The 12804-nt window shown below is 40.6% G+C and overlaps 1 protein-coding gene across 1 annotated transcript; it reads left to right on the top strand.

Moving 5' to 3' along the window:
• The first annotated feature begins 10596 nt into the window (after positions 1-10596).
• On the top strand, positions 10597-11056 carry LOC101831893 (ATP synthase F(0) complex subunit C2, mitochondrial-like). Its single transcript, XM_040743908.1, has one exon. It carries the CDS (start codon positions 10631-10633, stop codon positions 11054-11056), a length of 426 nt encoding a protein of 141 aa, XP_040599842.1. The 5' UTR covers positions 10597-10630.
• The last annotated feature ends 1748 nt before the right edge of the window (positions 11057-12804 follow it).

Here is a 12804-nt window from a genome sequence, read left to right on the forward strand (position 1 = left end):
CATACAGTATTCTGTCTGCATGTATGTCCACAGGCCAGAAGAGGGCACCAGATCTCATTACAGATGGCTGTGAGCCACCATGTGGTTGCTGGGAATTGAACTCAGGACCTCTGGAAGAGCAGTCAGTGCTCTTAACCTCTGAGCCATCTCTCCAGCCCGGCCTTTTTTTTTATTGAGACAAGATCTCACACTGTAGCCATGGCTGGCCTAGAACTCATTATGATCCTCCTGCTTCAGCTTCCCCAACTTTCCCCAATACTGAGTTAATCTTCATCAGTAAAAACCAGGAGTCAAATATTGGGGTCAGAACCTGGAAGATCAGAGTACCAGGAGCAACTGCCAGTTGCTTCCTACCTGTCTCCTTCCTCAATCCAAAAGAGTTGAGATCCTGTCTCCACCCAATTTCATCACTTCCTGTCTCCCCCTCCCCTGTGCTGGAATTAAAGGCATTAGCCATTACCACCCAGCTTCTATGGTTAACTAGGGGATTGCTCCGTCCTCTGATCACCAAACACAAACAAAATATCACACAACACCAATACTGTAGATGTGAGTCACTAGACCCAGCTTTATTCCATCGATTTTATGCATTTTGTCTGTGCATCTTCAATTTCATGACTTACTGATCATTATGATTTACATTTGTTTTAGGCTTTTTTCTAGATCTTTTAATAATGGGCTTCAGATCATTGATTTATACCATTTTTTCTAGTGTAAGAATTTATTAAAGAGATTTTCTCCTTTAATTTATAAAATTGGATCCTACAAACTGTGATTTGCTAGACTTCATTTGAAGTCACTTCAGGATTAAAAAAAATTGTTTTCTTGAGGCTTTCCCTTTGTTCTGTCGATTATTTAGAAGCATGTTCTGTATTTTCCAAGTGTTTATAAATTTTCTTGTTCATTTTCTCATCCATTTCATTATTGAATTTTTTCTGGGACTTTTGGATAAGATCAAGAGAAGATTCCATTATGGTTGATAGTAAAATGTAAAGTCTTTCGGGCTGGAGAGATGGTTCAGAGGATAAGAGTACTGATTGCTCTTCTAGAGGTCCTGAGTTCAACTCCCAGTAACCACATGGTGGCTCACAACCATCTCTAATGAGATCTGGTGCCCTCTCTGGCCTGCAGGTATACATGTAGGCAGAACACTGTATATGTAATAAATAAATAAACCTTTAAAAAACCGTAAAGTCTTTCAATTCTTCTACAACTTTGACATTTGCTTTATGGTCCAGAGTCTGGTCTACCTTCGTATTAGTATCATGTTCCAAGGTTATATGGAAATAATGTGCATCTGCTGATGTTGGATAGAATGTTCTATAAATGCTAAGATCCTTTTGTTTGATGGTGTTGTTGAGCTCCTCTCCATCTGCTGGTTTTCTGTTTGGTTGCTCTATTGGTTGTTGAAGGAGGCATGTTGGAATGTTAGCCACAATTGTAGATTTGTCTTTCTCCTGCTCTGCAGTTCAGCATGTATCCACTTAGGATGTGATAGACTGGCTCTTTATCACACCTTCTGTCTCTGATATTTTGCTTTTGCCGCTAACTCCCTATTGGTAATTTGAGCCTTTTGAGAACTTACCTTTGATTATCTCTAGAACTTTGCTGTTTATCTCTCACTGCAGTTTTGATTTGTGTTTGTTTAAGAATTACACCATCCATATGTAACTTATCACTGCTGTCATTATTGTACCAATTCAAGTGACATGTTGAAACTCTGCCCTCCAGTGTCCCTTTACATTCTCTAGTGTCGAATATAATTATCTTTTTGTGTGGTATTGACCCTAAACCAAGGGTTTTATGTTTGCTAGACAAGTGTTCTACCAAAAAGCTCTAATTTCAGCCTCTATAACTGCCTTAAATTGTTCTCTCCACATTTATTGATGACCAGCTCAAGGTAGAACTAGAATTTTTACTTCAACATGAAATATGATGTAGAAAACTCAAGAGAGGACAAAAAGTACTTATCCTATTTTTGTGCATTCTATTCTTTCTTCTTGACAATGATACTTATTTTCGTATTTCCTGTCTATTTATAGGAGTTCCTGTGATCATTCTTTCCTGCTGGCCTCATCTTCAACTGAAAAAATGTCTTGATTTCACCTTCATTCCTGGAGGGAAATTTTGACAGTTATTTGTTTCAGACATTAAAGATACCACTTCCTGCCAAGAATGACATACTTGTAATCCCTGCACTTGGGAAGCTGGGGCAGGAGGATTAAGTGTTTGAGATCAAGACTATCCTATAGTACATAGCAAGACACTGTCTCAACATCAATCAGGTTTTTGATGAGAAAACCGTCATTATGCAAATAATTTTCCCCATCAATATGGATGTCAATTCTCCATAAATTCATGACTTTCTGTTTGTATTTAGTTTTCAGATATTTTAAAAACAATTTACTATTTCTTTATTTTTAAGTTTATGTATTTATGGGGGCATGCCTGTCACAGTGCATGTGTCAGGGGACAACTTTCCACAATTGTTCTCGCTTTCTACCATGTGTGAAATCAACAGAAATCTACTAACTAATGCATGGATAGTGAAAATGGGGTAGGCATGCACAATGAAAATTATTCAACTGTAAAGGAAATGAAATCATGAAATTTGCAGGTAAATGGATGGAACTGGGAAAGAATTATACTGAGTGCAGTTACCCAGACTCTAAGAAACAAAACAAAGGCCACTTCTTTCTTACATGAAGACCCTGGCTTCAAATCTTTTGGGCATTTAACACGGAGTACATATGCTCTAGGAAACTAGAACCAGGCCGTTGATGTTACAGTGTAGGATGCATTTAAGGAGGAAATATTAGACTAGGTATAAAATTAAAGCACAGGGGACAATACTAGAGGGAGAAGGGCTCAAACGGGTAGTGGGATGATGGGGATAGGGAAATGAGGATCCAGGAGAAGCTTAAAAAGAATGAAGTGTGTGCATGAAGAAACTACTTGAGAACCTATGGTTTTTAATGAAACAATTAACACAGAAAAACTATTAAAATAACTGTTTTTTTTTTACTGAGAACTATCAACTGGAGTCGATTTTCCAAAAAAAAATAATAATAATACAAATTTATCACATAAACTTAAATGTCATTCACGCAAATTCACAAAGGACAATTGCTTAATGTATAGGCTGGAAATGAGAATCCAGATGATATATCATGTATAGTATTCAGTTTTGTGTTTTAAAAGCAATTTCAGCATTAACAGGCACCAGCTCAAATTAACTGCTGTAAGCATAGCAGTATTCTTTGTGATTCACATGATAAACGTAATCACTAGTGTGCTCTATCACCACAAGACATTTCCTGCTTAATCTTGGTAGTTTTCTCCTTGTGACTAGCCAGATCAAGGGCATTAGTTTCACTGAATGCTCATTTGGGATGTTACTTTTCTCTTTTTACTCATTTTTATTATATTTTTATTTCTTATTTTATTTAAAACTTTCTATTCAGCCAGGTGTTGGTGGTGCACACCTTTAATCCCAGCACTCAGGAGGCAGAGGCAGGAGGATCTTTGTGAGTTCGAGGCTAACCTGGTCTGCAGAGTGAGTTCCAGGACAGCCTCCAAAACAATACAGAGAAACCCTGTCTCAAAAAAAAACAACAACAAAAGAAAAGAAAAGAAAAAAAAGAAACATAGTTGGGAGACATAAAGAGATAATTTGATAATGCAAATTAGAATAGAAAGTAAATTTGGTACAAGATTTTGGAGTCACCAAGATAGGTTAGATAATGAAGTATTTTCTCTGAATTTGTCAAATGCAAATAGACTAGACACTGTTGATGAACTTATTGCCTGTATATACTTACTGTACTTATATATTTTTATGTTAGTTGTAGTCTTCTTTTTGTATTAGACAAAAAAGGGGAATGGTAGTGATATATTACTTATGATTTGTTAAAGCTTGACTGAGGAGGATTCAGAAAAGCCAAGTCAGCCTCAAGCTATAGAAATCAAGCAGTGATGATACACACCTTTTTAAAATTAATTTATTTTTTTTACATTCCAATCCCAGTTCCCCCTCCCTCCTCTCTTCCCGCTCCCCACACTTCCCTCCCTGTCATACCTCCCATCTGCTCCTCGGAGAGGGTAAGGCCTCCCCTAGGAAGTCTACTCAGTCATCATCTCATTGAGGCAGGACAAAGGCACCTCTCTACCCCAAACACCCCTGTGTCTAGGCTGAGCAAGGTATCTCTCCATATAGAATGGGCTCCACTAAGTCAGCTTGTGCATTAGAGTTAGATCTTGGACCCACTGCCAATGGCCTCATATATTGTCCCAGTCACACCACTGTCACCTATATTAAGGGAGCCTAATTTGGTCTTGAGCAGGTTCCCCATTTGTCAGACCTAAGTCAGTGATCTCTCACTAGCTCGGGTCAGCTGATTCTCTGGGTTTCCCCATCACGGTCTTGACTCCTTTGTTCATATTATCACCCCTCCCTCACTTCGATTGTACTCCAGAAGCTTGGTACATTGGTTGGTTGTAGATTTCTGCATCTGCTTCCATCTGTTTCTGGAAGAGGGTTCAAGCTTCTCTGGGGTTGTGGATTATTGGCTGTGTATCTTTTGCTTTATGTCTGGTAGGTGATAGACACCTTTAATCCCAGCAGCCAGAAGCTAGTAGGTGGTGGTGCACACCTTTAATCCTAGGACTCAGGATTAAGAAGTAGATGGATCTCTGTAAGTTCAAGGCCACCCAGATCAACACAAGATTGAATGAATCTAAAAGAGAATTATAGCTCACACCTTTAATCCCAGCACGAGAGGGATATAAAAGACAGGAGCAAGTAGTCAGTATGAGGCCTTCATTCTTGAGCCACTCTGAATGTAGCAGGCATTCCTTCTCCAGCCACACTAAGGAGAGGTTTCAGTCTGAGGTATAGTGAGAGCTCATGGAGACAGGATCAGCCCATTCAGCCTGAGGTAAAGGTAAGAAACTAGTGGCCAGCTGCTTTGCTTTTCTGATATTCAGCTTTAAGTTTGAACCCCAATATCAGTCTCTGGGTCATTTATTTTTTTGTGTTACAGGATTCCACACAGTGACAGGAGAGAACTAGCTTCCTTTGACACTCACACACACAATTGTCCTCTGACTTCCATGCTTGCAAGCTTGCGCGCGCGCACACACACACACACACACACACACACACAAAATATTATTGTGATATGCATTAGTTCTCAAACTTAAATTAATTGGAGGACTAACATAAATTTCTGGATTCATCCTTAAAATGTTGTGATGGGGTAGATATGGGAAGAGTTTGGGAAATCTGCATTTCTAAACATGTCTTAGCCAATGCTACTTGTTCACTATTACAATTTTAAGACCACTACCTTGAGATAGCTACCCAATTATTTTGAACTGACTGCTCATTAGAATTACCAGCTGAGTTTAAGTGACTAACAGAATGGATACAAAGGTGCTACCCAGCCTGTATTCTCCAGATGTTTTGATTCTATTAGTCTATTAGAATATTCAGTAGTTTCAAAAGTTTCCCCAGAGGTCATTTCAAAAGGTTTTGTCAGACTGTGGGACAAAAAGCTCTTAGGGCTGTGAATGAAAAATGAAGGTTTCTCCAGGAAGATGTAAATTCTCAATAGTGACCTATTTTCCCGAGGAAAGATAAAATCATTAGAGGGGGTAAATGGAGAGATGGCTTAGTGTAGGAGCACTTGCTGCTCTTACAGAGGACCCAGGTTCGGGTCCAGTTCACAGCATTCACATGGCAATTTACAGCAGTCTGTAACTAGTTCCTAGAGGATCTGACAACCTTTTCTGGTCTCTGAGGACACTAGGCACACATGTGGTACATAGATATACATACAGGCCAAACATCCATACACATGAAATAAAATCAATTAAAATATTTAAGTATTGATTGCAGAGGGTAGCAGTAAATGTATATTTCAAAGTTAAAAAAATTTTCCTAGACAAAGATATTCACCGTAGCATCATTCAAAATATCCTAAAATGGAAAGAACTTATATATACACATATGTACTGGTGAATTAATGCTCAATTTGTTATATTCACACAATGAAATGATATTCATGCATAAAAAGGAATTAAATACTCAGGCTAGGCATGGTGTGGCATGCCTTTAATCCCAACACTCAGGAGGCAGAGGCAAGCAGAGGCAGGTGGATCTGTGTAGCACTGAGTTCTAATAGATCTTAGGAATAAAAGCCCAGAGTCAGAAATAGTGGGCAATTCTGAAAGATCAGAGAGACAAAGGAACAAACCATAGCACTACCCTACTTCACTAACTTCCCAGATTAAAACATACTGAACTCCTGTCTCCTCTCCCCTTATCACTTCCTCTCTCTGCCCAACCATATCACTTCCTATCTGTCTGTACAGACCTCCAGACCTCTATGGTTAACCAGTGGCTAGTTCTGCCCTCTGATCTGCAGGCAAGTTTGTTTGTTAGAATACAATCAAGATATCACTACAGACCTCTGTGAGTTGGAGGCCAGCCTGGTCTACAGAGTGAGTTCTAGGATATCCAAGGCTACTCAGAGAAACTGTCTTGAAAAAGAAAAGAAACAAACAAAAAAGACAATAGTTGGTAAAGTGAATGAAACCAATCACAAAAGGCTCCATATTATGTAGCTCTAATCAGAACTAGTGGTTAGAGCTGATGAAGTTTGGGGGATGAAATGTTCTGAAATTAGAGACTGTGATGATTGGATAATACCTTATAAATATACTATATACAACAGGATTGTAGACTTTAAAATGGACCAATTTCAGGGCTAGGGTTCAGTGGTGCTGTTTGCCTTGTGTGCCTAAGGCCCTGGATTTAATCCCTAGAACTGCAAAGCAATTTTTTAAAAAATTAAAAGGATGGATTTTTATAGTTTGTGTATTCTATGTCAATAAAAACCCTCACCAGGTAAAATCCAACCGAGTCCAGTATCTGGCAGTATAATTGTGTCTGCTGCGTGCTCTTGTAGCATTACCCAAAGTGACTACGATAGTCAAGAAATGTACAAAACAGCCTTGGGACATAAGGAACAACTGAAGCTTTTCTCTATTGTACTAAAAAATATGCTTCCCCCGCTATGGAGGCTCCTCAACAAATTAAAAATAGAACTATCATATGACTAAGCTATATCACTCCTGGGCATATAATCAAAGGATTCTGTTCTGCAACAGAAATACTTGCATATCCATGTTTATTGCTGCATTATTCCCAATTGCAAGGGAATAGAAATGGCCAAGTAGCCCATCAATAGAAGAAAGGCTAATGAAAATGTGGCGTATGTATACAATGAGATTTTATACAGCCATAAAGAAAACAAGATTATGAAATTTGCAGGAAAATGGATAGATCTGGAAGGTATTAAGTGAGATGACCCAGACTCACAAAGTCAAAAATCCCATATTCTCTCTCATTGGCAGGTGTTAATTTTATTTTCTTTCTTGACTATCGCATACTTATGTACTATGTATTGTGATTGTACTCACCCCATTACCCTCTGCTATGCCCCTTCTCTTCTCTATGAAACCCTTCTTCTCCCCTAATTCCCCTCTTGGTGACTGCATTAGAGGAAGTGGCATCCTCTCCTCCAGCAACCATTAACAGTTAATTAATAGAGCTTCTTAGGCACCTTGCGTACTTTGGTGGAAAACTTTCAATGTTTCTATCTATGTAAATAAGGGGGTATGAGAGAGGGCATAGATTAGTAAACTAGATGGAGGCCATGCAAGGGGAAGAAGTGATGGGGAGAGGGAGAAGGACAAAAGGAACATGTGACATGGCAGTGGAAATGTTATTGGGAGGGAGGGCACAGGAGACAGTGAAGGGTAGGGAAACGGGGGGAGCATGAATCCCAATTCTCTATGTGCTAATAAAATAAAATAAAATAAACCCAATTTCCTGAAACGTTTTGGTGGCTTATTAGAACACATTTAGTATAATTGGAATCTTCATTTACTGTGTTTGTCAGGCAGCAGTTAACTATTTACATGTTTGACCTGCTTTAAACAGTAAGAAAAGTGAGCCTGCTTGGCTGTTCTGCTTTGTGTTGTGAGCGTTTTGTTTGTCTGTTGTTTTGAGACAGGGCCGCCCACTATAGCCGTGTCTGCTTTGGAACTTGCAATGCAGACCAGGATGGCCTGGAGCTTTGTGATGATCGTCCTGCTTATGTCTCCTCAGTGCTGGGATTAAATGTCTGAAACAGCCACACTCACCTAATAGTTGCAAACTGCGTTTGATGTTAAATCTAGACATGTCTCCATAGTTGGTTCCTTGTGGTTAGCAGACGTGGATTTGTGTGAACTGCAGATGCTGTCTCATTGTTTGCCCCATTTTAGTCTTTTTTTCTTAATCCACGTAGAGCGCATTCCTGACATTTAAATCATTTTCTTGGGCTTACCCAATATCAACATCTGTTGGCACTATGGATTATGCATTTTCACACATTTTATTATACAAATGCGCAAAAATTGAACCAAGTGTCTCTTCTATCTCTTCACATAAAATGGTGAACACTTTTTATCTCTTTAAAGTCCTGCTTTACCTATCTAATGACTAAATGATACTTCCTTTTAATATATAAAGTATAGTTTGTAGCATGCCTTCTTTTGAAAGACATAAGTTGCAATCCACTTTCTTCCCATGTTTTCTGCCTTTGGAATACAAATGTAAACATTAAAAAACAAAACTATGAATATAGTAAGAGAAAATACTTAATGCATTTATGACACCAGGTTAGGAAGAGCTTCTAACTCCTGACAAGAAGTTCAGAAGCCATAATGAATATGAAAACCAAATTTAATGGGAGAAAAAATTAAAAATTGTTGCTGGTATTGTAAACAAAGTTAAAACGTGTATTAATAAATTGGATTAAATAGTTACAACAGATGACAGGGACAATAGTGTTACTGTATAACAAGCTCATGGAAAAATAGTTTTTAAATTCAAACTTCAATGGGAAAGTGAATAAAGAATAGGGTTACTTTACAGGAAATGAAGTGCAAGTAGCCCATAAACTTATGCAAGCTGTTCAGCTGCACTCATTAAATAAATACAAAATAAAATAATGATGTGGAAACTTTGACTTTGTCTTTCGCCTTGAAAAAATTAAAAACAATTAATGGTGCCTTGTTTAGACTTAAATGTGGGAAGAGAGATTCAGACACTGTCACCACAACAAATTTGATACAGAAACTTCAAAGAAGAATTTTGGAGCCACCTGTGAATCTTGTAAGCTTCAGAGACTTCCTGATATTTACTACTTTATTTTCTGAGCCTTCATGAGCCTCCCTCCAGAAGGAAATGTTTAAATTCTCAGTTAATAGCTATATAACATTTCCAAGGCTTTAAGCTAAATGGGTAAGTCAGTCAAGATATTGGAGGCTCCATTTTTCAAGAGTGGGGAAGTTTTGTATTAACATCACTCAGGGAAAATGTAAAGCACTATCTACTAATTCACCTCAGATAAAGACCAAACTGATAGTTCCATCTAGATCTATCGGTGAAGCACTGTGTTCACCGAATTTACTTACAGAGTGTGGATGACCTCCTAAACAGCCACATTGAGTCTCACCCTATCACGGGTGACAGTTTCCCTATAGCTATGTACATGGTGCTTTCCCTTCAGGTGCTATACTCCCTAGCACCTCCTGAGACCATAAGACCATGAGCAACTTGAGCAGAATTACATATATCTGGGAGGGAGGTATAGGAACACGTGACTGGAATCTCAGCTGAGAGTCTAGTAACTCTCCTCCCATTCTTCTATAAGGCCTGGCCTATAGAATGTCAATAGGCCTGATATTGAGGGTTGCTTGTGGACACAGCAGCTACTCTGATTAATATGGCAGTGTCTCTTATAGTTCAAGGATAAATCTCCCAGAATTGGGAATAATGAGGATGTGGTTTCAAAATGGATGCTCTAGCCTTTTAAAGACTCAGTTTGTTTTTAAATAGGAAACTTTAAAAGACTCAAAAGGTAAGCTGGGTGGTGGTGCCTTTAATCACCAGCACTCGGGAGGCAGAGGCAGGCGGATCTCTGTGAATTCAAGACCAGCCTGGTCTCCAAGAGTTAGTTCCAGGACAGGTTCCAAAGCTTCACAGAGAATCCCTGTCTCGAAAAACAAACAAACAAACAAACAAACAAAGACTCAAAGGGTTTAAAACCAGGGTGGCTCACAGAGATTCATCTGCTTCTGCCTCCAGAGTGTTTGGGATTAAAAGCATGCACCACCGTTGCCCTGTTAGGTTTATCTTTTTGTATAGAGACTGGAGTGTCTTGAGACAGGGTCTTTCATGTAGCTCAGACTGCCCTCAAACTCACTATGTAGCCTAGATTGATCCTTCTCTATTTCCTAAATGCTGGGGTTTTAGGCATATGTAATATATAGTATACGTATTATATATAATATATAATCACATACAGCTTAGTACACAGTAGGCATGATCAACTGAGCCAGGGTTGGTTGGTTTCCTATCTCTCTCTCTCTCTCTCTCTCTCTCTCTCTCATATATATATATATATATATATATATATATATATATATATATCTTCTTTCACTGAAAGTATGTTCACCCTCTCTGTCTTCTCTACCCTGGGATCAGCTCTCCTGCCTTGGTCCCTCACCCCTGAAAATGCATGCCTGCTCCAAGTTCATCTCCACCTGCTCCCTGATCAGGAGCACCTCTCAGCTGCTGAGTCGTCCCCTGTCTGCAGTGGAGTTGAATCGACCACAGATGTGGACAGATGGGGGCCTCAGCAGCTTGGCAGCCCCTCGTCCTCTGGCCTCACTCATCCCTAGCCCCGGCTTCCAAACCAGCGTCATTTCCAGGGACATCGACACAGCCGCCAAGTTCATTGGGACTGGGTCTGCCACAGTTGGGGTGGCTGGCTCTGAGGCTGGGATTGGGACTGTTTTTGGGATCTCCATCATTGGTTATACCAGGGACCCTTCTCTGAAGCAACAGCTCTTCTCCTATGCGAGTCTGGGCTTTGCCCTCTCAGAGGCCATGGGGCTTTTTTGCCTGATGGTGGCCTTTCTCATCCTCTTCGCCATGTGAAGCAGCTGTCTCCACTTCAACCTCCCATAGTTCTTTCGTGTCCCGTCTGCCCTGCATGTTCCTTTTCCTGTACCTCCACAGGAAGTCTGGGGAAAGTGCTTGGCTCAGGGTTTAACAGAGAGAAGACAAATAAATACTGTATTAATAAGAAAAGAAAAAAGAAAGAAAGCAGATTCTTCTCTCACACAATACATCCCAACCACAGCTTCCCTTCTCTCCACTCCTCCCAGCTTTCCCTCACTTCCCTCTTCTCCAGATCTACTCCCCCTCCATTTCCCTTCAGGAAAGAGCAGGCTTCCAAGAAATAATAGCAAAATATGACAAAACAAGATTCAACAAGACAAGGCAAAAGCCCTCTTATCGAGGCTGGAGAAAATAACCCAATAGGAGGAATAGGAGGAAAACAGTCCCAAGAGCAGACAAGAGTCTGAGACACACCTGCTCCTGCTGTTAGGAGTCCCACAAAACACCAAGCTAACAGCCGTAACATGTACACAAAAGACCTCCTGCAGGCCCATGCAAGTCCCGTGCTTATCACTTCAGTCTCTGTGAGCCCATGTGAGCCCAGCATAGTTATTCAGTGGGCCATGTTCTCCTGGTGTCCTCCATCCCTTCTGACTCCGGCTCTTTCCTCGCCCTCTTCCATGGGGTTCCCCAATCTCTGAGGGGAGGGACCTGATAGAGACCTCCAATTTAGACTCCTTCTCTGCACCCACTCCCATCTGATGCCCGAGGAAGCCTCTCTGATAACTGGACAAGTCACTGATCTATGAGTACTGCAGAATATCATTAGGAATTATTTCATTGACTTTTTTGCCAGTCATGTTTGGTTTTACCCTAGGTCTAGATCTCTGGCTGTCCAGTCTCCCACACCTGGCCACCCAGGCAGTGTAGAGTATGGACTCTCAAGACCTGGGCCTCAAGTTAAACCAACATTGGTTGGCCACTCCCACAAGTTCTGTGCCACCATTGCCCCAGGTCGAGGGTTTTGTGGCTGGGTTGCTATCTAGGTTTCTCTTCCCATAGCCTTCAGAGGGAGTATCTTCTTATACCCAAGAGACTAGATTATAGAGGTGAAGTCTCCATGCAGGCACCGGCTCAACCTCTCTATGTTCACTGAGCTGGACGGATGCTGTCGTCGGCAATGGGGCTTCCGCTGTCAGTTTTCAGAGCGTGATCCTCTCTCTATCCTAGCATCAGCCTAGGTAGTTTAGGTTCATGGGACCCCTCAACCACAAATCAGCCAAACGCAAGCCAGTCTCCACTGGTAGCCTTCCCTGGCTACAAAATAGTGCCAGTTCAGACTGCGTATCCTCCATTCCTAGGAGTCCTCCTTAGATCACCTTCAAAGATTCCAGAAAGTTTCCACTGCTCTAGATTTCCACACACCCCCACAACCTCCAATTCCAACTGTGTCTCCCTATACTCTTCCTCTCAACTCCATCTGACCCTCCCACTCCTATCCTCACCTGCCCATAGTCCACCCACAAAATCTATTCTATTTCCCCTCCCGGGGGAGGTCCATGTGTCTCCCCTAGAGCCCTCCTCTTTACCTGAGCTCTCTGAGTCTACCGATTATAGCTTGATTATCATTTACTTAACCACTAATATGTACTTATAAGTGAACACATACCATATTCGTCTTTCTGGGTCTGGGTTACCTCATTCAGGATGATTTTTTCTAGTTGCATCTAGTGTGGTCTGCAAATTTCCTGATGTCATTGTTTTTAACAACTGAGTAATACTCT

Source organism: Mesocricetus auratus, unplaced genomic scaffold, assembly GCF_017639785.1.
Source record: "Mesocricetus auratus isolate SY011 unplaced genomic scaffold, BCM_Maur_2.0 Super-Scaffold_100003, whole genome shotgun sequence".
NCBI lineage: Eukaryota > Metazoa > Chordata > Mammalia > Rodentia > Cricetidae > Mesocricetus > Mesocricetus auratus.